The 23,495-nt window shown below is 56.4% G+C and overlaps 1 protein-coding gene across 1 annotated transcript in view; it reads left to right on the top strand.

Moving 5' to 3' along the window:
- PLCG1 (phospholipase C gamma 1) overlaps nt 1–23,296 on the top strand; it is a 53,811-nt gene extending 30,515 nt beyond the window's left edge. The window contains exons 5-32 of the mRNA XM_009275543.2: nt 3,269–3,353; nt 4,205–4,288; nt 4,639–4,661; nt 5,847–5,919; nt 6,985–7,086; nt 7,854–7,972; nt 8,799–8,884; nt 9,216–9,336; nt 9,774–9,942; nt 10,392–10,514; nt 11,456–11,557; nt 11,792–11,979; nt 12,281–12,481; nt 12,950–13,069; nt 13,386–13,566; nt 13,911–13,988; nt 14,452–14,555; nt 14,803–14,899; nt 15,028–15,097; nt 16,241–16,398; nt 16,960–17,056; nt 17,516–17,740; nt 18,614–18,762; nt 20,658–20,781; nt 20,896–21,057; nt 21,401–21,489; nt 22,115–22,299; nt 22,700–23,296. Coding sequence (XP_009273818.1) covers nt 3,269–3,353; nt 4,205–4,288; nt 4,639–4,661; nt 5,847–5,919; nt 6,985–7,086; nt 7,854–7,972; nt 8,799–8,884; nt 9,216–9,336; nt 9,774–9,942; nt 10,392–10,514; nt 11,456–11,557; nt 11,792–11,979; nt 12,281–12,481; nt 12,950–13,069; nt 13,386–13,566; nt 13,911–13,988; nt 14,452–14,555; nt 14,803–14,899; nt 15,028–15,097; nt 16,241–16,398; nt 16,960–17,056; nt 17,516–17,740; nt 18,614–18,762; nt 20,658–20,781; nt 20,896–21,057; nt 21,401–21,489; nt 22,115–22,299; nt 22,700–22,742 — 3,358 coding nt within the window. The 3' untranslated portion in view covers nt 22,743–23,296. The remainder of the gene's footprint in view (nt 1–3,268; nt 3,354–4,204; nt 4,289–4,638; nt 4,662–5,846; nt 5,920–6,984; nt 7,087–7,853; nt 7,973–8,798; nt 8,885–9,215; nt 9,337–9,773; nt 9,943–10,391; nt 10,515–11,455; nt 11,558–11,791; nt 11,980–12,280; nt 12,482–12,949; nt 13,070–13,385; nt 13,567–13,910; nt 13,989–14,451; nt 14,556–14,802; nt 14,900–15,027; nt 15,098–16,240; nt 16,399–16,959; nt 17,057–17,515; nt 17,741–18,613; nt 18,763–20,657; nt 20,782–20,895; nt 21,058–21,400; nt 21,490–22,114; nt 22,300–22,699) is intronic.
- The last annotated feature ends 199 nt before the right edge of the window (nt 23,297–23,495 follow it).

The following is a 23,495-nucleotide window of genomic DNA, read 5'->3' as shown; positions in this document are numbered from 1 at the left end:
GTGACCGGGCGTAATATTTCCTAATTCAGCAATGGAGAGCACTGAGGCAGGTGCAGGGGTGGCTGCGTGGGGGTTTTGGAGCATGAATGTAGGAGAAATGGAAAAAATGGTCCTTTTTCTCATCTGGTTATACAGTAAAACTGATGAAATGGCATCCCGACGGGACAAAAGAGATTGCATGTATAAATTTGTCTGCCCGAGGCATGGTCAGCAGAGCTGAAAGGCAGCCTGTTGCATCTCTCTTGTTGTTTTTCTTAATATCATCTTTGTATTAGCATTTAGAATTAAGGCAGCAAAATACAATATATTCCTTCTCTGTCAACCAAGGGGAGAGGTTTCAATGCAAACCGCTTAATTAGAAGAGCTGCTGCTCCAGCCCAGGCAGTGAAAGGAGCAAAACAGCAGTAGAGGGGGAATGCAGAAAGATTTTGGGTCTCCCCATTTTACAAGCATCCGTGTGTTTTCTGCAAAGTAGAGGCAGCAGTTATGGGGCATCTACATCTCTTGGATGAAATCTTTGCCCTTATGAGGTGTTTCAGCATTAACTTTGGTGTCACTGGGCTCTTTGCTTTTGCTTCTCAGCCTGGAAATGGGTTTGAAAAGGGAACAGTGAGTTGTGTGTGTTTGTTTTTTTTTTAAAAACACTTCTTTTGCAAACCATCCTTGGTCCTTTCGGGAACAGGCAGGTTTTTGGCAGCTGAAGAAATCATTCCCGGCGTTCGTGTACCCCACGCTCACCCCGTGCCCCAGCCTCCTGCACTGGAGCCCTTTCCTTTCCGCCTTCTCCCGGCTGGGTGCCTGCGCATACCTTCCAGCATGCCGGCAGATGTTGGCTGTTTTCACTGGCTGCTGGGCCTTTGGGTATTTGTTTTTCCAAGGGAGGTTAGGTGGAAAGAGGAGGATAACAGGATGCTGGGGTTTTTTCCCTAACTGCTGCGGAGGAGACTGTTTCACCTCTGGCTAGGAGAGCTCCCCATGGCTGGGAGCAGAGTTACAGCGCTGGAGGCTGGGGGGTGTGTGGTGGAATGTTTTCATCCCCTGTGAGAGGGCTGGATCTGTCCTTTGGCCTGTTTGTCATGAAACCTTAAAAAACTTCCGTAGAAGAAATTAGTTTATTTATTTGGTTTTTACTTTCTAGTCTCAAAATACTACCGAGCTGTTTATCCAAGGTCTCCAACACTTTGACGTTATTAATAACACACAGTAAATAAAATCCTTCCACGCCCCATCCTCCTGCCGAAGCAGAAAAGGAAAAGCTGGTCACAGCTTTTACAGGGCTTGCTCTTGCCTCTCCTGGTGCCGTCACATCGACGAGCAGTGCCATGGTCCAGTTCCTCCCTGTGAAACAGCCCAGCATCACCGGAGCCGGGCGCTGGCTCCAGCAGGACTCCAGCCTGATGCCTACTGCTGGTTCTGCTGCTGCAGCCCCTCCTGCTCTTTTTCCAAGAGGTTTTTTGCAGTCTCAGCCTCTCACCAAGGGGGGATTGCTGCTGGGTGGCCCTGGGGACTCTGGGTGTCCCATCGGGGGTCCCACGAGAGCTGCTGCATGCTGTGGTCCTTGACGCGTGAGGGCATCTCTCACGAGCCACTATTACGCTCCTGGCTCGCTCCCCCAACATTGCCCCATTTCCCTGTCACCCAGGACCCCATAGCTGGGACTCCCCTGCCCTGGGGGTTGCACAGCACCCTGCACGTGGCCATGCATGCTGGGTGCGTTGGAGAAGGGAAAGGACAGGCTCCCCTCCCCAAAACATCCACCCTGAGCCCCAGGGGTAACTTCTCCTGCCGGGGGAGGTGGAGGTGCAGGGGGGAGATACCAAAGCTGCCGCTCGTGCTGAGAGCGTGTTGCTGGCTCTGTAGCTCATACAACTGGGAGGGAAGGGGAGGCTGGTGCCATTTGCCAGCTTTTTTTTTTTTTTTTCCTGCCAGCAAGTGGCAGGACACTGCCTGCACGGTCCTCAGCCGGACGGGTGCTGGCCTTGGGCACGGCATGGGAGCCGGGCCAGGTCCTGCTCTGGACGTGCGTGCATCCCGGTCCCCCGCGGCTCTGAGCCCAGAAACAAGGGCTCTCTGTGTCCCGCCGGCTGTGGAGGCCCTCGTCTCTGCAGCGCCTGACACCAGCCGGTTTCTCCTTGGGGCTCCCTCCATCCCTCCTCCTTTCTCTGTCATTTGAGATCACCCTGTTTCCAGGGGAGAGCGTAAAAGAGACACGGTTCACACTGCCCCTCCGCATCGCCGCAGATGACAGCATGACCTCTGCACAGGACATCTTCCCTGGCATATTTATATTTGCGCCCCAAAGCTGTGAGCGTTCCCAGGGTCAGACCTGCCCTATGCTTTACAGGATGGGGGAGTATCCTGTAGGGTCCTGGGCTCCCACTCACTCAGTGGGGGGGCAAAAGCAGCATCTGTGATTGCTGGGGCGGACTCAGAGGACTTGCTTTTAAGGCAGGAGCTGCCAGAAAATGATTGCATGCAGACCTCTCGGCTTCTTAAATCCTGCAGATGGGAGTCATCCATGTTTTTCCTCACTGCAGGGCCGTTGCCCCATGGGGGAACAACGCCGGAGCAGGCAGGGGCAGCCCAGGGCTCCTTGCTGCCTGTCTCTGCCCACCTGGGTGCGGGATCCCGCTTGGGGTTGGCACCGGAGCCCTCCCCGGTCCGGGAACCGGCACGTTTGGCGCGAGGGGCCTCGGGAGGAGGACAGCCACGCTGGCTGCCCCGTGCCAGCGGTGTGTGTGGCAGTGGCTGGGGGAGTGCAGCTGGGCATGACGTGGCAGCACTGTGCCTGTGGCTAGACACTGTAAATGGCTTTTTTCCTCTCTTTAGGATAAAATTAGCTGGGTCCAAACCACTTGCAAAGCCTGCCCTCTTCCAGCTCCTTCTGCAGGCCAGGGAGTGGGTTTTGGAGGGGATTTGGTCACCCAGCATCCATGTTAGGGCACAGATACTTGAAAAATGCTTCTCCCCGGTCGTTCCCATAAAGCAGTAGGCACTGTGTGCCCATTGCGGCATCAGCTCGAGTGGGCTGAGGGTGCTGGGACTCACCCTGCAGTGTTAGGAGCTTGCAGGAGCAGTGTTTGCAGCTCCCGTTGGGATGCAAGCATGTCTCTCTGCTCCCCACGTGCAGCATAGATGCAGAGCAACATAGATGTGCCCAGAGCATTGGGCACAGCCGCTCGGTGCATGTGGTGTCCTGGTCCCAGGATGAGATTCCTCCATCCCAGACCTGCTGAACATGTTTCCCTTCTTCCCCGTGCCGAGCCAGGATCTCCGCCAAGGACCTGAAGAACATGCTGTCTCAGGTCAACTACCGGGTCCCCAACATGAGGTTCCTGCGGGAGAGACTCACGGTGAGTGTGTGACCCCTCCGCTCTCCTCCTTTGTGCTGGGGACCCTCGGCAGCCCGTTGCCTGCCTTTGAGCAAAAACTGGTGGTGGTTAAACTCCCACGGCACGTTTGCATATTACAGAGGCTCCCAGCCTTTCCCGGGAGGGCCCCCACCCACGGCGGTGACTGAAGAGGTGCCAGCTCCCACTGGGTGCCGCACCCTGGCCCATTTGTGGCCAGCACCCTCACTTTGCCCCACCCTGCCTCCCCCGCTCCCCACGCTGCTCCTGGCTCTGGTCTAGGGCTTTGCCCTGGTGGGGTAGAGTGCAGGAGGACAGGCGGCGAGGCCAGCTGGTCCTGCATCCCGGGTCCTGCATCCCACTGCCACCGGGTGACAGGCGGCCGGCTCTGCCAGCATGGCTGCAGGCCCAGGAACGAAGGGTCATCTCGTGATGACCAGCCATTTCCACCAGCGCTGAACTCCAAGGCCAAAGAGCAGTGTATCCAAAGGGGAGCACACACTTCGGGTCTTGCAGTTTCCAGACACTTCAGGTGCTCCCTGCAAACAAAAATTAAAATGATCCTTTTGTAACTATTCAAGTAAACGATAACGCTTTTTAATCAGCACCGTGATGCCTTTATGTGGGTGAGCTTGGGGAATCGCGTAACTCTGTTTAGGATGTGCCTGTGTCCTGGGCACTACGGGGTCCCACTGGCCCCAGCAGAGACGGGCGAAGGTAGGAGGCAGTCTGGCCAGGTTTTGGCCTTTCCCTCCTCCTTTTCCCCTGGGAATCCTGGTGGGAGGAGACACTCCTCGGGCCGTGCAGAGTTGCCTGTGGCCCCTCTAAAACCTCTGGGGGTTTTTTTGCCACAGGACGTGGAGCAGAGAAACGGGGATATCACGTATGGGCAGTTTGCACAGCTCTACCGCAGCCTGATGTTCAGCGCCCAGAAAATGGTAAGAGCTGAATTCTCCAGGGCTGGCAAGGGGAGGGAGAGACCATATTTGTTACTGGGCATTCCCTCTTAATTGCCTTTTTAACCCTGCTGCCCTCAGCTAATAGCTCTTGTCTCCTACCTCTGGGCCAGGGATGACGGGGAGTGAAGATGTTATTGCTTTAGGCAGGTTAGCACGGGGCTGCTCGGGCTGCTGGGGATGGGGGAGGTGGTGTGTGAGCAATGGCTGTAGGAAAGCAGAGCTGCACAGTGCTGGTTTGCTATCCCCGTTACCTTCTTGATCAATTTGTGCTTTCACATACGTTGGTGAGATCGAGTGCAAAGCTAATGCTTGTGCTTCTTCTTTTGCAGATGGATGTCCCGCTCCTAGAAAGGTGGATAATTCTCTGTATTTGCTGGGGAAAGGGCTGTTTTCTTTTGCTCCGTAACATGCTTTGGTGCCTGCAGCGGCGTGTTGCGGAGGAGGAATGCTGCACACCTCTTGCTTGCCACCGCGCTGCTTGCGTTTCTGCACTCTGAATAAGCATCTTTGCTGTAGACACTTCAGCTCGGGTCAGTAAGGGCCCTCTCCCTCCCAGACATCCCACTGAGATCCAGCTCAGGTCAGCTGCCTCCAAAAACGGTCAGTTGGTTTATGTGAAGTAATCAGACCTTGAGCCATCAGGATAACCCAAAGGTTATCCTCGTGGTTGGTGCTAGTTGGCCACAATGCCAGGGACTGTGCAGGCTGTGCCCAGTGAACTCCCCACTGGCTCCTCTCCAGGCAGTGCCTGTGGTGTCCCTGCCCTGTGCACATCTCAGCCATGATAAAAAGAGCTTGAATTTAGACATGGAAGCTAAAGAGTGAAAGACGCGTTAACTTGTACAGGTAATTCCCCATGGTTTCCCCTTTTTTTTTTTATAACCATAGAGAAGAGAGTTGGCAGGGACCTCAGCAGACCATCTGGTTCATCCCTCTGCCCAGGGCAGCCAGCACTGCCCAGTCCATGTCTGGGTTTTTTGGTGTTAGTCCCCAGCATGGCCCTTGGCTGTCCGTTGCGGCTTGGTACGTTCATGGACAAGTCTTTTGAGACAATCAGCTACAAATGATTCCCTCCTTCATTCCTTGCCCTGCCTCCTTGAGTCCGTGTCCTCTGGATACCTGTAGCTCTGTCTACAAACACCCCTTGACTGCCCTGCACCTATTTAGTTCTTTTCACTCTTGCATAAGCCAGACCCTCTATTTTTTTTTGTACAAATCAGTCCCTCTGATGATTTTTGCTGCCCTTCACCAGAGTTTCACGTTGTCGTACCCTTGGCAGTGTGAATCCTAGTCTGCTCCTGGAGCAGCCTCTGGCTCCGAGATGCGGACATACAATCTCAGCTGCTGTGTGTTTGCTGTCGTGCCCTCCTCGGCTCTCTCTGCTCATCCCGCTCTGCTCTTGCGGCGCTGCTTGCTTGGGGCACATCATGCTTGCACGTGCCGTGGTGGTTGCAGATGGCATCTCACATGATGCTGGTAACAGTTGGTCGTGATGTGCTGCATGAGTGACCGAAGCTTTTCTCTCTCTGCTTTTCAGGGGTGGAGAAAGGTCTGAGCACTTCAGGGTGTCGCTGCTGGAGTTGCAGAAGTTCTTGCTGGAGTACCAGAGGGTGAGCTCAACACAGGCCCAGGGGAGGGATGAGGGGGTAGGCACCGGTATCGGTAGGGATCCGGTACTCCAAGGGTAGCCTTGCCATGGAGCTGGGATGATTTGGTCATGGGGTGCTCTGCCTGGCACAGCCACAACCTGAGCACATCCTTCCTGGAGCAGGAGGTGATGCAGGGGAAGCGCTGGTGAGGGTAAACCTGGCCTCAGCCAGGCACCCTGGTCAGAAAAGGGACCGAGAGCAGAAGATCTGAGAGGAGTGGAGGTCCCAGGGGGGAGGAACTGGTCAGCGGAGATTTACCCAGTCCCTGTGGCCTCAGCTGGTACTGCAGGTTTGCAGCAGCCGAAGCATCATGGTCCATCCTGTCTGCTTGGGAGGTCTCAGCAGCTCCTGAGGAGCAGCCGATCAATTCAGTTGCTGACCTTTCCATTTAAAAGCGATCTTAGGTCGTTCAGCAAGCACAGCATGCACGCTCGGACATGCGTGCAGGCGCAAGCAGCGCATTTGCGGGCTGCGCACACCCTTTATTTCGACTTTTGCCAGGCTCCTGTCTCGTTGCTGGTCTCCTTCTCCAAGAGGACAGGGCTGGCTCGCGAAAGCACTGCCGTGCCTCGCGTAAGAGCATGGGGCCTCCTGCTTTGCACCGTCCTCCACGTCTCCCACTACCACCTCCCTGCCCATGGTCTGCAGCGAGCGGAGAGTTAACCAGCAGGGAGACGCAGCTGTTTTGATGGCCTAATGAAAGACACTCAGGGAGAGAGAGAAGCAAAAGGAAGCCGAGTTGGCTTCTGCTGCCGAAGGAGGAGGGATGGCAGATGTGTGCAAAGGAGCTATCGGAGAGAAAAATGCATGGCATTGAGAAAATGAAGACCACTTAGAAACAGGGCAGATTTCTGCAGTTGTGTGCTATCCGGCATTTGTGCTGACAGTTGAATTCCTGGCAGAGATGGTCTTGCATTAAAAACTGCCTCCTTAATGGTTAAAGCTTCTAGTTGGATGAGCTGCACGTGATTTTGAATAATACTTTCTGAAATGGTTTCTTTTTTATGTCTCTCTTGGGATTTGCAGGAGCTCTGGGCTGCAGATACCCTTCAGGTACAGGAATTCATGTTCAACTTTCTGAGAGACCCTTTGAGGGAGATTGACGAGCCTTATTTCTCCCTGGATGAAGTAAGACACCTTGAACGCTAGCGTGGGTGGAGTAGGGTGGAGTAGGGTGTGACATCCCCAGTGCGATGTGTGCTGCGGTGTGACAGCTCTGCTGTCTGTGTCTTCACTGCGGGGTGGCAGTGCTTAAAGGATCACAGCTCCTGTAAGCTGCATCGCTGTATGAGATGAACGTGGTGGGTCACCATGTTGCACAAGAGCCGGTTGGCGAAGGGAATGACTTCTGGGCTCTCTTCTTGTGCTGAATGTGTGCGGCTGGGAGTGCTCATCGGGCAGTTCATCAGGAGGAGGAGAGGGGCTGCGTTTGGCTTAATGCCCCTTTGGGGCACGTAAGGATCTTTTCAAAGCAAGAAGAGCTGAAAACAAAAAAATAAAAAGAACTGGAGATGACCATGTCACTGGCACTCTGGACCGACTCCCACACAAAGGTCCTTTGACCCACATGGCCTTAGTAAGCTATTGCCTGCCATGTGAGCTGCAAAATAAAATGCAGAGCAATTCATTTGTCTCCAGCTGGGTCAAAGGATTTGTACGCAGATATCTGGCACAGCTCACAGGATAGGTGGCAATGCCTAAGCTATGGTTACTCAAGCATGCTGGGTCAGGTAGCTTGTGTGCTCTCTTGGTTGCCTCTGGTCAGTCTGTGCTGACCTTAGAAAATAGCTACCTGCTCGGTAGTTGCTGACACGGGGGGTGAGATGTGGGTGAAGCTAAACCACAGCGCCCGGCTCCTCCGCATCATTAACACGCTTCTGTTTCTTCCTGAGCAGTTTCTCACCTTCCTGTTTTCCAAAGAGAACAGCATCTGGAACTCGCAACTGGACATGGTGTGTCTGGAGAACATGAACAACCCCCTCTCCCATTACTGGATCTCCTCCTCACACAACACGTAAGGACTAGGGGATGGCTCTCTCCACCCCTCTGCTCCCAGCGTCCTCTTCCCCTGTGCCAGGGTGGGATTCTCCTGATTCTGCCCGATCCCAGTGATGGGTCAAGTAGGCTTTTCCAACCCGGGGTCAGTACATCAGAGACCTTCCTCTTGGTGCCCCAGTCCTCCTGCACGGTTTAACCATCAGTGTTTTGCTCTGGTGTTGCCAGCAGCACACATCTGCACAGACTGTGCTTTCAGGTCCCGGGCTGTCACTCTGGCGATTTCGTACCATTAGCGATGTCATCTTCCACAGTCTCTAAGGACAGATATCATAAAAACCTGGCAGGCTGAAATTGGCCATTTTCCTTCTCTGCTGCTAGAAGAATCTTGCAGGAACTGCTTTCTTTGGAGACAGGCTCTGTCTGTGCTCCCCGTTCATGGGACGCAGTGGCAGCACCTTAGCCCAAATTTAAAGGGCCAAGAGCCTAAGCCAGCTGACAGCCTGGAGGGCAGGCAGCGAGCTCCTGTCTGCCTGCAAGAGCTGGTCTAACTCTGCTCTCAGGCTGCTTCTGGCGGGTGCAGGGGGCTCTTTGTGGCGCCAATGCTGATATCGCTCTTTGAGGCTTATCTCAAGAGCCAGCAGCAAGGCTGGACCTCAGAGTAGTGCTTGCAGCCCCTTGCAGTAGGGGCAGAGTTGAACCCCTCACCTGGGGAAGATGGCAGGTCTGGGGGAAAATCGCTCTCGCCGTTCCTTACATCACAGAGGCAGGTCCGCGATGTCCCAGCAGACATCCATGCTCATGGTGAGTGTGTTGCTTTGCTGATGTGTTCTCTCACGTGAAAGGTACCTGACGGGGGATCAGTTCTCAAGCGAGTCCTCGCTGGAGGCGTACGCCCGCTGCTTGCGCATGGGATGCCGCTGTATCGAATGTGAGTACCCGGAGCCGGCACTTTCCTCTCCGTCATCACGATAGCTTGCGGTGGTCAGGGAAGGCTTTGCGTGGAAGGCAGGGCTGAAGGTTGACGTGCCGGTGGCAGCATTGTCACCATGATGTGCTGAAAGGGCTGAGGTCGTTTGCTTTGTGGGACTGGGTGGTGCGTGCCCGAGCTTTTGGTCCTCCGGAAAGATCTGGACTTTCACCTCACTCCTTTATTACCATCCAACGCGGTTCCCAGCAACATGTAGTTCAGTCCATCTCATGTCCGTGTCCTGCCTATATTCCAGCCTTTGGGCTAAGTTTCCCCTGTGGGTCTCTTTCAGTGGATTGCTGGGACGGTCCCGATGGCATGCCGGTGATCTACCATGGACACACCTTAACCACCAAGATCAAGTTCTCTGACGTCTTGGTCACTATCAAGGAGCATGCCTTTGTCAGCTCCGAGTGAGTACAGCAGGGACCTGGACTTCAGCTAGCAGAGCTGCCAGGAAGGCAAAGAGAGGGTAGAGCCAAGGCTGTAGCAAAGTGGAGCCCACCTTTATCCAGAGACCCCACACAAGACCGTGTGCCGGGGATTCGGTGGGAAGAAAGCATGTTGTGTCTCCCAGCCAAGGGGAGATTTCACCCAGAAAAAAGTTGTGGGAGGGAAGATTTTGGGTAAACCCCAGCAGTTTTCCGGTCCTTCTCCACTCCGTGCATTGCCAGCAGCGCTGGGGACACCTTTGTATGGGGGCTACATTGAACGCTCAAGGCAGCACAGATCACTGTTGATGCAAACTGCTCTTTGAGGGCACAGAGGCCCGGTTTTGAAACAGGGCTCAGAAGGTGTTGGTTCCATCCAGACACCACGCTGGTACTGACGGCTCTTTTCCTCCTCTCAGTTTCCCCGTCATTCTGTCCATTGAGGACCACTGCAGCATTGCTCAGCAGAGGAACATGGCTCAGAATTTCAAGAAGGTCTTTGGGGACATGCTCTTGACCAAACCAGTAGATATTTCTGCTGACGGCCTTCCCTCTCCAAACCAGCTCAAGAGGAAGATTCTCATCAAGGTGAACTCCCCAGCAAGGCTCCTAAGTGGAGAGAACGGGGGCAGATGGGGTGAGGGTGTGGGACCAAGGGGAGCCTCTTACCTCTGAAAGGGGTTGGTTGACAGTGGATGAGGTGGAAATGGAGACCTGATGCTAGAAACAAATGGAGACAAAGAGCGCTCTTGCTTGAGAGGAGCTGCTGGGAAATGAGCTCAGCAGTTGGGTGCTGCCTTTCTGAGGAGCTTGGGGGATGTTGGTATTTCTGCTGCAGAAATCACCTCTGGGAAGAAAGGGTGGGACTTTAGTGCTATTTGATAATCTCTGTGGCACGGGTCTTACCTTGGTCCTTCTAGTCTGGAGGAACCCACTGCAGCAGATCTGGAGTTTTAGGGTTGCTCACCAGGAAATCCATGCTGCTTTTTGGGTACCTGCTTCCCTCAAGGTGCCTGACCCGCTCTCTCGTCCCACAGCACAAGAAGCTGGCAGAGGGCAGTGCTTACGAGGAGCTACCCGCATCCGTAATGTATTCAGAGAACGACATCAGCAACTCCATCAAGAACGGGATCCTCTACCTGGAAGACCCCATCAATCACGTACGTCTCTCTCTGCCACTGTCACCCTGGCCCCGCTCTGTGGGCTCCATAAATGACATGGTAACTCCCTAAGGCACTGTGTGGTGCTGGAAGGAAGGGCTGTGGTGCAAATGATCTCAGAGGCTGTTGGTCTATCCTGTTTCTCAGGAGTCTCTGAAGGCTGGGGGAGTTTTTATGCTGGCTCTCTCCTGTGCTTTTCCCTAGGCACCTCCTGTTGGCCCTTGTTAGAGGCAGAAGGCTGAGCTAGAGGGAGCGCTGGGCTGATGCACTGCAGCTGCTCTTGTGTAATCCGTATAGCCTGTTATCTGTTGCTGCAGTAAGTCCTAGTGATGGCCTGCATTTCTAGACCTGCCTGCCTCCTGCCAAGTGCCTACACACTTAACACACCTAAACGAGCATTCTGCTTTGTAAAGCACCGAGCATTCATTTTACTGTGTGCATTTACTTATACACAGTCCACTTCTTCAGCTGCTTTGCTGAGGATCTGTCAGGCAAAGTCTCGTGCGAATGAAACAGGTTTTTGGAAAATGGGCAAGTGCAATGGTAAAGCTGCATAACCATCTCCGATATCCTCATCTCTGATATCCCCCGTGCTGAATCCATGCCGAGAGTTTTCTTTTTGCCTTGATTTGCTCTTCATTTGGTCATCTCCTTTTAATATGTGCTGGGGTGTTTGCAGTGTGATCTGCAGCCAGTTTGTATGTAAGACCTATCACATGCCGGTTTTTTGCTACTGATAAACCCATGCTTTGGATCTGGGAGATGTCTTGGAAGCTCCTGTGACTCCACTGAAATCATTGTTGTCAGTGACTGTCCTTCACAAACCCGATCACCCCTCACTGCTTGTACTGATCAAGAAGGGAAGGTCCCACGGGTGGGTGGTGGGCCAGCTTGGTGCTTCCTCAGGGGGGTCTCTTTGCCCAGAGTTTGTTTCCTTGCAGGAGTGGAACCCACATTACTTTGTCCTGACCAGCAGCAAGATCTATTACTCTGGGGAGACAACCAGTGACCAAGGAAACGAGGATGAGGAAGAGCAAAAGGAGGTGAGGGCTGCCTTGCGTGATGGTGAGTTGTTCCCCTAGAGAAAGGACTTGACTGCCCAAGGGGCTGACCATCTCCACTGCCAGCTGACTTCAGGGGGAGATCCTGTGGTGGAAAGGGTGGGAGCTGCTTCAGAAACTCCCTGGTGCTGGTTGGAAGACCCCTGAGCAGAGCAGACTCCGGCACCACGAGCCTGCCCTCAGTAACCCAAGACGGTGGGTTTTCCCCCCTGCCAGGTGAGCAACAGCACCGAGCTTCACTCCACAGAGAAGTGGTTTCACGGCAAGCTGGGAGCGGGACGCGACGGGCGGCACATCGCGGAGCGGCTGCTGACGGAGTACTGCATCGAGACAGGGGCCCCCGACGGCTCCTTCCTCGTCAGAGAGAGCGAGACCTTTGTTGGAGACTACACCCTCTCCTTCTGGTGAGGGCCACAGGCGCCAGCCCGCTGCTTGGTGTCGCTCCTGGGGTAGTCTTCATCTTGACGCCATCTTCAGTGGTGCAGTTCCATTCCCCAGTGGTCTGCGAGCAGGTTTCTCCCCTTTTTCTGTGCCCCAGCATCATGTCAACTCACTGTCCCAGTGCAGAAGGGTCAAGTCCCTTGGGACCCTTGCACAGATGGGTCTCCTGTGGGGCAGGAATGCCGCGTCCAGGCTGGAGCTGTGCCTGAGGCAGATGCAAAATCTCCACAGACGACCCCGGTTTACCCCCTCCCTCTTCCACAGGCGCAACGGGAAAGTGCAGCACTGCCGGATCCACTCACGGCAGGATGCTGGCAGCCCCAAGTTCTTCCTGACGGACAACCTGGTGTTCGACAGCCTCTACGACCTCATCACCCACTACCAGGAGGTGCCACTGAGGTGCAACGAGTTTGAGATGAGGCTGACGGAGCCGGTGCCGCAGACCAATGCCCATGAGAGCAAAGAGTGAGTGCATGTTTGGGGAGGGTGGGTTGTGTCCACTGGGCAGCTGGGAGCCCATGGGAAACCCTCCCAGGTCTTGCTGCAGTCCTTCCTTCCTTGCTGGAGCTCTCTGGTCCCCACTTACTCCCCGTGGAGCTCTCTGTGTCACAGCAGCCATGCTGGCCAGCTTCGTTGTTGATGGAGCTGGTTGTCTTGGAAGCTCAGTGCAAAGAAAGGAGGTGCTGGGCTTGGTTGGGATAGCGTCACCCGTGCCGCGTGTCACCAAATGGCTCTGTTCCTGCCTGTCCCACAGAAAGGAGAAGACAGCCCTGTTGCAGCGTTACATATATGATGATCTCAGCTCCCTGTCCTCCTTTTGAGGATTCAAGGCAGTCTTTTGTGGGCTGGAGGGGAAACAGTACGGCATGGCAGAGGTGTGGGATGAGCCAGATGTGTGAAGACCCGTGCACAGTGACATGTCTTTCCTGAAAGGTGGTACCACGCCAACCTCACCCGGGCCCAAGCCGAGCACATGCTGATGAGGGTGCCACGCGACGGAGCCTTCCTGGTGCGCAAGAGGAGTGAGCCTAGCTCCTACGCCATCTCATTCCGGTGCGTCTCTGGGAGAAGGGTGGTGGGCGCAGGAGGTGGAGCTGGGATGCTGCAGTGTGTGAAAGAGCAGGAGAGGGGACGTGAGCCTGACATGAGCCCTCCCAGAGCTCTTCTCTCTCCTGGATGACCCTGGATAAGCCTTACAGCCCCGTGAGAGCCTTTAGGACCCTGCTCCTCCATCTCCCGTCTTCTGATGGGAGATGGCTGCGCTCAGCAGCCAGCCCAGGGGCACCTTTTGCTTGGGTGCCTTTATTTTGGCAGAGACCCCTCTCTTGCCAGGCACCAAGTGGCTTCTCTCTGTCTTTCCACCTGCCAGGGCGGAAGGGAAGATCAAACACTGCCGAGTGCAGCAGGAGGGCCAGACTGTGCTGCTCGGCAACTCCGAGTTCGAGAGCCTGGTGGACTTGATCAGCTACTATGAAAAGCACCCACTGTACCGCAAGATGAAGCTGAGATACCCCATCAACGAGGAGACGCTGGAGAAGATAGGGACAGCGGTGAGTGTGGGCAGCTGTTGGAAGAGCTAAGCCAAAGGATGATGGACAGGTCCATTTTGAGCTGGTGCCTTGAAGTAGTGGTATGTGACCCGTCTCTGTGCTTCACAGTCCACACCTCTTGGGGCTTCATGCCCTGTTGGAAACACTTACTGGCTTGAGTGAGATTTATTGCTGCCCCTCTGAGCCAGGTCCGCAGGGAGTGTGGGCTGGGCATCTGTTTGCTGTGTGCAACATCATCTCTGGTGTTGTGCCTTCCCTGGGGTGTTCTCCCTACCTCCCCCAAGGTAGGGGACCTGTTCTCCTGCAGACCCACTGTTGTAACCTCTGGCCCTTTGCTTCCACAGGAGCCGGACTACGGAGCCCTTTACGAGGGACGCCATCCCGGGTTCTACGTGGAAGCCAACCCCATGCCCACCTTCAAGGTACGCTCTCACTGCTTGGCATGAAACAACCTGCAGGGCCTGAGGGTTTAGCAAGTGTCTCTTTATTTTCTAAGAGCTGTATTATTTTGCACACTCATTTCTAGACTATGCAGGAAGACACGCTCTAGGCTGAGCCTGCAGGTTCCCAGACTGGGCTGCCTCTTGTTCTGAACTCCTCAAACTAAACCCATCAGTGGCTCTGGCCCAAAGGAAAGTGCCTGTGTGAGGCCACACCAGACTTGTGACCTCTGGTTTGGCATAAATGGGGGCCCTGATTTGTTCTGCAAGGGTCGCTAGGGTCTGGCAGCCTCTGGCAGCAGGGTTGGATGCTGGCTGCACACGACGTGCCTCACAGCCCCCCCCAGCAAACACGTCTGCAGTGGAAGGTGACCTCTCATCCCGTGGGCTTGTTGTCCATGTGACCATCCGCTGGCCAGCCTCACGGGACCCCTCCTCATTGCAGTGTGCAGTCAAAGCCCTGTTCGACTACAAGGCACAGCGGGAGGACGAGCTCACCTTCACCAAAAACGCCATCATCCAGAATGTGGAGAAACAGGAAGGAGGCTGGTGAGTTGGTCCTGAGCCTCCTTTTTCCCTCAGGGACACAGTCAAACCTTGGTGTCACCATCCATACAAAGGTTTGTCCCCTCTAGGGTTGGGTCTGTTTGGGTATTGCCGACAAGCTGCACAGCCCCAAAGCCTCACGAGCCCTAAAAGCAGATGATGGAGGAGCCACCTGTCGCCCACGACTCCCAGTCAGGATGCTCTGGGATCCCACAGTGGGTGCTGACGCTGCCCCTTCCCTCTCTTCCAGGTGGAGAGGAGATTATGGTGGCAAGAAGCAGCTGTGGTTCCCTTCCAACTACGTAGAGGAAATTACTGGTCCCAGCAGCCTCGAGCCGGAGCGGGAGGTGAGCTTGTGCCTGAGCAGAGCAAGGAGGGGTGGTGGGGAGGAGTGCGTGTGCGCAGCCCCCCACGCTCGGCCGCGCTGCCCAGTGCCGTGCCCACCACCACCCTGCCTGTGCTTCATTCCCAGCAGCAGCTGGATGAGAACAGCCCCCTGGGAGACCTGCTCGGAGGTGTCCTGGATGTGCCCTCCTGCCAGATTGGTGAGTGCCAGGGAGGGATGGAGGAGTCGGGGGTGTTACAGCCGTTTGCGGGTCTTCTGGGCCGAAGGGCTTTGGTCTCCGTCTGTCTCTAAGCACCCCTGTGCCTGCTGCGAGTGAATGCCTGTCTACGGTGTGTGCTTGCCATGCAGTGACACACTCCACTGCTGCTCCCAGCACAGAGGGTGCCTCGGGGTTTGGGGCTCAGGCGTGTCCCTGCAGCCTGAGTACAGCCGAGGAGTGCCGAGGAGCTGCTCCAGCACTCCTTGAGCCTGCTCTCAGGGGGCAGCCGCCCCATGGGCAAGGAGCTGAGACTGATTTTGTAGGCTCCTTTGAGTGCCAGGGAGGGATGGAGGAGTCGGGGGTGTTACAGCCGTTTGCGGGTCTTCTGGGCCGAAGGGCTTTGGTCTCCGTCTGTCTCTAAGCACCCCTGTGCCTGCTGCGAGTGAATGCCTGTCTACGGTGTGTGCTTGCCATGCAGTGACACACTCCACTGCTGCTCCCAGCACAGAGGGTGCCTCGGGGTTTGGGGCTCAGGCGTGTGCCCCCCAGCCGAGGAGTGCCGAGGAGCTGCTCCAGCACTCCTTGAGCCTGCTCTCAGGGGGCAGCCGCCCCATGGGCAAGGAGCTGAGACTGATTTTGTAGGCTCCTTCTTTTCTGTAAGGATTTGTCTTCCCTCGCATACGTGTGGTCCAGCCTCCCTGCCAGGCTGCTGCAGGCTCTGGGGCTCCTGGGTGCTGGCCGAGCTGGGTCCAGTCTGCAGCTCTCTGCCGTCCCTCAGCTCCCCGCAGCCCAGAGGACGTTGTGCTCCAGGTGGCTGTTCCCACCTGGGCACTTCAGGGCACAAAGTGAAGAAGATGCAGGAATGGGAGGAAGATGCAGGAATGGGAGGAAGAGGGCATTACAAAGGCCCCATGAGGCTTCTCAGACCCCTCAGGATACACTGCATCCTCACCTATCACTTTCGGGGCTCCATCTGTTGCCTCCAATGACCAGAAATGGGACCTTCTCCTCTTAGCTGAAGAGTCCCGGGGCAGTCATGAGAGTCCTTCAGTGTCTGTCCTCTCCCTTCCTCCCTCTGTGGTGTGAAGGACTTGGCTCAGCATCTGCTTGTGACCTTGCCCTCTGTTCCCTCTCCCCACACAGCCATCCGCCCCGAGGGGAAGAACAACCGCCTCTTCGTGTTCTCCATTAGCATGGCCTCGGTGTCGCGCTTGTCCCTTGATGTAGCAGCTGATACGCACGAGGACTTGCTGGACTGGGTGAAGAAGATTCGGGAGGCAGCCCAGACAGCTGATGCACGGGTGAGTCTGGAGAGCCCTTGGCAGGGGAGACATCTCCTTGCCAAGTCCTGGATTTTCCAGGAGCCAAGGAGGAGGTGGAGGCTGGGGACGGGGGTGAGATGGCAGCCTGCGACAACTGGCAGAGCTGTTACAAAGACGATAAAGCCAGAGTAATCTTTGACAATATAGCAAGGGTTGGTGGCCATGCATTGTGGCTTGAGGGGCTCAGGCTGGACATCTGGGAAGAGTGGTCCATCAGGAGGGTGTTGCAGCCTCGGGAGGTGGGGGATCTCCATCTGTGGAGGGTGGCAAGGTTCTGCTGCAAGGCCACAGCTGCCCTGCTCTGGTACCAGTGCCAGTCCTGCTCCAGGCGGGAGGTAGGACCCACCAAGGGCCCTTCCCATGGGTGCTTCTGTGGTGTCCCCCCAGTGCAGACCCAGCAGACCTGCTAGTGGTTCCCACAGTGTGGGCAGGAACGGTCACACCAGGCCAGCGCTGCCGTTGACCACAGTTGGTGAGCTGGGTTATCCAATGCCGCTGCTCCCACCTGGCCCTGACACCTCTCTCTCCCTCTCTTGGCAGCTCTCTGAAGGGAAGATGATGGAGAGGAGGAAGAAGATTGCCCTGGAGCTTTCGGAGCTGGTGGTCTATTGCCGACCTGTGCCCTTCGACGAAGAGAGTGAGCATCTGCCAGTCTGGTGGCCACTGCAGGCAGTCACCATGGTGTTACAGACCCCGCGGTGTGCCCCAAGGTGCTGCTTTGGCTAGATCTCAGCAGAGGGCAGGTGTCCAAAGCAAGTTGGAACCAGTTTACATTAGAAAGACAGAAATGTCTTTCTCCAGAGGGTGGAAGTTCCCCTCCCCATCCCTCTGTTGCTGGGATCTGTCACCATCTAGAGCAGCTGCTGAGGGAGTGGGGCTGGGGAGCATCATGCCCGATCACCGAGAGCGGTTTCGATGCTTTCAGCCATCAGTGTTGGGCACCCGGCAAACACCTGCCAGGGCAGAGCAGGGTCTGCACAACTTGGTGGTGGCTGAGCCAAGGGAGGAGAGGATGGTGTTAGGAAGGCGCCTGGGGTGGTGGAAGTGTCTGGAAAGGGAATGTGCTCCTGGCTTATGCTGTGCTGTTTCCTTCCAGAAATCGGCACAGAGAGGGCCTGTTACCGAGACATGTCCTCCTTCCCTGAGACCAAAGCAGAAAAGTACGTCAACAAGATCAAAGGCAAGAAGTTCCTGCAGTACAACCGCCTGCAGCTCTCTCGCATCTACCCCAAGGGCCAGCGCCTCGACTCCTCCAACTATGACCCCCTGCCCATGTGGATCTGCGGCAGCCAGCTGGTAGCACTAAACTTCCAGACCCCAGGTGAGGGCAGCAGGCAGGGAAGGTGGGCAGGCTCCTGGGGTACCCTGCGCCTCCTGCTAGCCACCTGCCTGCACCCCTGCTAACCTGGTCCTGGCAAACGGGGGTCTAGGAGTGGCTCTAGGTCTAGGAGGGGCTCTGCAGGGAGCAAGACCTGGAGTTCATGTCCAGGCGTGTGGTTGCCGCAGGGGAAATGTGCTCCAGGGGGCTGGACTGACCCGGGGAGCTGCACTGAGCCAGGAGGTTGTGGTGCCACAAGGAAAAGATGAAATGGAGACGAAGCAGGGAGTTCCCCCGAGGTCCCCGGTGAGAGGCAGGGCAGGCAGGGGAGGTACCGAAGGGGACGGTGCAGCCCCAGCCTTGGGACACCAGCTGGTTGCAGGGTCTGAGTCAAGCTCACTGCTCTGCTCACCTTTCCCCAGCTTCCACTCCTGCTCCTGCCGTGCAGTCCAGCCTTCCCCTTTCCCTGGCCGTTGCCAAACCCTGCTGTGAACCCGTTCAGCTCACCAACCCACCAGAAAACTACCTGCCTCTTTTTTCCTGCTGGCTTTTTCATACCTTTTGTGAATTCAAGCATCTCGCAGGGCGGTTTGGCAAACGCTAGAGCCAGCACAAGGAAAGCTGAAAGGAGAGGGAGGAAAAGAAGGAGGTGACCCATGGAGCACAGGGTAGTTGGGCAGACTGTGCGTGAGAAAGTCACCCCATGGCCCCAGCACGTGCACAGGCTGCATGAGGCCATGGTGCACGAGGCATTGCCAAGGGATGGGCCAGGTCCCCTTGCAAAGGGCTTACCGCGAGGCACCAATAATCCAGGTGATCTGGCTTGTGGAAAGGGCACAGAGTCTCCTCCCTCCATCTCTTGCCTGTGCTCTCCAGACAAGCCCATGCAGATGAACCAGGCCTTGTTCATGTCCAGCGGCCAGTGTGGGTACGTCTTGCAGCCGACCAACATGCGGGATGACATCTTTGACCCCTTCGACAAGAGCACACTGCGGGGGGTTGAGCCGCTCTCCATCTCCATTGAGGTCAGTACCTCCTCCCAGCGTGGGAGGAAGACGGGGTCGGATCCGGGTGGTTATACCGAGCTTGGGGTGTTATAATGGTTTTTCTGGGTTCCTGGCCTCTGTCTGCGGCTGCTCCTCACCAAATCCCTCAGCCCCTGCCTAAGAGCTGTCTCGCAGCGCAGGCTTGAAGAGCCCTCACTGAAGGGGGAGACCCATGGCTGCTGCTGAGGGAAGTGCCGCCAACCTCCCCGGGTGCCTGGGAAGGAGGAGCGGGAGCATCTTTGGGTGCCCCCCCCGGGACCCCTCCCACCCAGGGCCCCGTGCCGGCAGGTGGCATCCACGAGCCGCGGAGGTGGCATCCCTGTCCCCAGAACTTGGCCGGGACTGCCCGAGCGCATGATGGCTCCTAACGGGATAACACAAGAGCTGTGCCTTGTCCCCTCCTTGTCACTCAATTGCTCCGGGCTTGATGTTTCTGTGTCCCCTTGCTCACGGCCCCTCTCGGGAAGATGCTCGAGGTCGGAGTGGACTTTTCAGCCCGTTTCTGTGTTGCTCTGCTGGTGATGATAAAGGGAGGGGGGGGCTGCTGGTGGGGGGTACCGAAGTATGGGCTGCGGATGCTCATTGAATCTTTTTCTTCCCGGATGGTGGGACTGGGGCTGGACCGTTCCTCTGCCAGCTCCCGGAGCTGCACAGCAGAGGCTCTCCAGGGGTACGGGACAGCTCACCAGACAAAGCTCCGGGAGGGATGGAAAGGCTCTGGCTGTGCCAAACCAGATGGCTCTCATGTTTGGACCAGCAGCTGTCCCACAAGGCTGTACAGGCATCCCTAGTGGTCTTGGAGCCGAGCTGTGGGTCAGCAGTCTCCTTTACAAGTCCCTTCAGCTCAGGCAGACCTTGGGGAGGAGACAGCGGAGATCCTGCCTGTAGCTGCTCACAGGTTTCTGACAACACGTACAAACTGCAGCTCCTCTGAGGCCACCTCTGTTTTGGAGCGATCCCACCTAAGAGAGCCACAGCCCTTCTCAATGAGGACACCCCATCACGTCCCATCTGCACCATTGACCCCGTATCCACTGTCCTCCTAAAAATCCCTGGCACCGTTGCCCTGCACCGTCTGTTTTCCAAACTCTTCCTGCATCTTGGGATGCAGCTGCAGCCACCAGGTGTCACGAGTCACTGTGCGGTAGCCTGTCACTGTCTCCTTTAAGAGACGGGCTCAGCCTTTTGTCCTCTGGCAAAACTGCCCGATGTCCCCACCAAAGCCAGCTTTCACGGACGGAGAAGCCGTCTCGAGCCCAGCATGACTCAAAGCACATGATCCAGCGTTGGCAGCGCGTCCTTCCCCTGCAACAGCAGCGTGCCGACAGCACGCTGGAGTGACATATGGCCACTGGCAAGAGGGAGCTGGGATTTCTTTCTCCTGCAAGGAAGCAGGTTGTCATTTGCGCTGAGCACAGACTGTGCTACGAACAGGAGGCAGAGCAGCAGCAGAGAGCAGCTCCTTCTCATCCTCAAGCTGAGGCAGGAGGGCCGAGAAGTTTGGGCAAAGAAGGGGGTGTCCAGTGTAGCTCTCCAGGCAGGGGAAGGCGGCTCGGCTTGGCAGCTGTTGGCAGGCTGGAGGAGGGATGCTGTGGTCCCAGGCCTGGCTGTGCAGGCAGCAGACAGGAACCTGGGGCAGTTCAGCTGCCTTTTTTTATGGCTTACACATCAAATCAGCGATCGGTAACACCATAGCAGCTTCCAGGGGTGGGAACTGTTTTTCTCTGAGAGGCAGGCTGGGCTGGGCTGGCTGTCAGTGTCTCGTCTCTCTCCAGTTAGCAGAGCCAGGGTGATTTATTTGGAAGGAAAATGTCTTGGTATGCAAACAAAGTTTTTTCCCTCCTCTTACCGAGTCTCTCCTGCTCTCTGCCCAGGTCCTGGGGGCCCGCCACCTTCCCAAACTTCCCAAAAATGGGAGGGGAATCGTTTGTCCCTTCGTGGAGGTGGAGGTGTCCGGCGCCGAGTACGACAATGCCAAGCAGAAAACTGAGATCGTGGGTGAGTGGGTTAGCGAAGAGAAGGGAGAGGGAGGCCCCACCACTCCTGACCGTGGTGTGAGCCATGGCGGCGCTCGGCGGGGGCTGCCCGTTGACGACAGTGTTTTCTGACTAGCGGACAACGGCCTGAACCCTCTCTGGACCCCGAAGCAGTTCCACTTTCAGGTCAGCAACCCCGATTTTGCCTTCCTCCGCTTCGTGGTGTATGAGGAGGACATGTTCAGCGATGAGAACTTCCTGGCTCAGGCCACCTTCCTGGTGAAAGGCTTGAAGACGGGTAAAGCGCTCGGGGAAGCGGGGAGGGGGTGTCATGGTGGTCCTCACCAGTTTGCTAATTGCATCGTTAGCCAGGGAGACACTGAGTTTCACAGGAGGATGCTGTCAGGCCCCAGGCTGGCTCAGTCCCTCCTGTCCTCATGACAGGTCACATCCCCAGCCAGGTAAAGGAAGGAAGAAGCCATTTGCTAACATCCCTTGGGGCCGACTGCCACTTGAGGAGAGCTGGGGGGTTGGAGGAGATCCCCTTGAGTTCTGTGCCAGGGGACTGACACGTCCTGTCAGTGAGGACAGGTCAGTCGTGGCCTGTGCCGCGAGTAACGCCGGGGCTGTCTCTGCTGTAGGTTTCCGAGCTGTACCCCTGAAGAACAACTACAGCGAGAACCTGGAGCTGGCTTCCCTGCTTGTCAAGATAGACATTTTCCCTAGCAAGGTAAGGACATGAGAGCGTCCTGCTCCACTCACCCCTGCAGCAGCACAGTTCTGCACTGCCGGCAGGTCAGTGCAGCGAAGCTCTGCATTGCCTGACCTGAGTGCATGCGGGACGGCCAAGTTTTCAGCACTGCAGTGTAGTGATGCACGGAGGGCTGGCAGGATGGGAAGTGCCGGGCTCGCCTCCTGCAGCGAGCCGGGGTGTTTCAGGCAGGGTCCTGCCTGGGCTGCATTTGACTGGCCTGGAAATCCCTTCAGCAAAAGCTGAAGGAGGCGGATTTGCTCCGTCCCAGTCCCTGTCTGCACTGCGGGGAAGTTATAGCTCAGTATCATGGAGCCCGGCTGGCCCGGGGCCATCCACATTGGCATAAGCGGAGGGCAGAGCTCTTTCAGAGACAGATGTTTCTTTTATTTCTTCATTTAAAATAATGTTGGAGGGAGCCAGCGATGTTTGTTAAAGACAGAGCAGCTGCATGTTGCAAACCCCAAGACCGCGTGAGCCCTGCACACCCTGTGTGGCAGCTCGCAGGGCAGCGGGGCCCTGCAGCAGGACTGCCTTTACTATGAGACACATGTTTTGAAATCCCAAGCCCTTTACTATATTTTTTTTTTTCCAACCCAAGCAGGAAAATGGTGAAATAAGCCTCTTCAGTGCTTCAGCCCTACGGGAACGAGCAGGGGATGCTTCCAGTCAGCTGCTAGCGAGTAGAGGCAGAGAGGGGTCCTTCGAGTCGCGGTACCAGCAGCCCTTTGAGGACTTCCGTGTGTCGCAGGAGCAGCTAGCTGACCACTTTGAGAGCCGGGAGCGAAGGTATGCCAGTGCTCATTGAGCTCTTCCCAGCATGAGACACACCACCCCCCTGTCCCCCATCTCCCCCCCTGCCCAGCATTTAGTCTCCTTGGTGCAGGCTGATAAACGCAGCCTCCCACTAACCCAGAGCAGAGCTGCAGCCTTGTTTGCTGCATGGAAACCCTAAATTTCAGCATGAAAGTTGTGCCAGTCCTTGGGGGAGTCACTGCTTTGGGGTCCGTGGGAGTAGGGTGGGACAAGGAGCTGCCAGCCTGCAGCCGGTGGCACTTTGTCCTGGTGTGGGGGACGTGTTGAGCCCCTGCTTTCCTCCTGCAGGGTGGCTTTTGCCACTGGAGCATTGCCCTTGATCATCCCTTGGTCAGCCTCAGCTGTGTCCCCCCCTCTCTGTGCCCCCCTGCAGGGTACTGCGGAGGACCCGGGTCAACGGGGACAACCGGCTGTAGCCCATCTCGGCGGGCAAAAGCACCTCCAGTGCTTGTGAATCTCACGGCACGCTGTGAACTGGTTTCTATGGAAACGGCACTGCTATGGCCTACTTTCAGGCAGCTTTTCCACTTTCTCTGCTGAAGGGTGTTCCAGTGGAGAACTAAAAAAAAAAAAAAAAAAAAATTCAAAAAAAAAACCCCCAACCCCTAACCAACCCCAAACACCCACCGACCTTCACCATCAAGCCCTTAATGAAGCGCATCGGTGCGTACAGCCTGCCAGCCGCCGAGGTGAGAGACGAAAACTGTCTATAATCGCAAGGAAAGAGACCCAAAAAAAAACCCCAACCAAACCCCAACCAGCCCTCTGCCATCGCTGCTCTGCCTGTATTCCCGGCCATCCCGCTCCTGCGCAGCTGCCGGAGGCCCTCTGCAGCCATCCTCTGCTGTACCTGTTCCCAGCGCGCCGGGCAAGGGGGGACTTAGGCAACCGAGGCAGCAGGTACCTCTGTCCTGGCGGCATCGCATCTACCCACCTGTATAGCCACCGCCTATGGGTCCAAGTAGTGAAACTCTACATTTACAAGGCCGCTCTAGCTTTAAACGACAATAAAAGTGTCAGTATTACATGCGTGGTGGCTCGGGTGTCTGGCAGTTTGCCCCCCCCCCCCCCCCCCGAGCCCCCCCCCCCCCACCCCCACAACCCCTGCCGCTCTGAGCTTCCTAGCCATTTAGGAGCTGGGAGCTGGGAGCAGCCCTGCGGGGGGGCTG

The sequence above is a fragment of the Aptenodytes forsteri genome, unplaced genomic scaffold (genome assembly GCF_000699145.1).
Source record: "Aptenodytes forsteri isolate BGI_AS27 unplaced genomic scaffold, ASM69914v1 Scaffold369, whole genome shotgun sequence".
Taxonomy (NCBI): domain Eukaryota; kingdom Metazoa; phylum Chordata; class Aves; order Sphenisciformes; family Spheniscidae; genus Aptenodytes; species Aptenodytes forsteri.
This window is presented reverse-complemented; position numbering and strand designations above follow the sequence as displayed.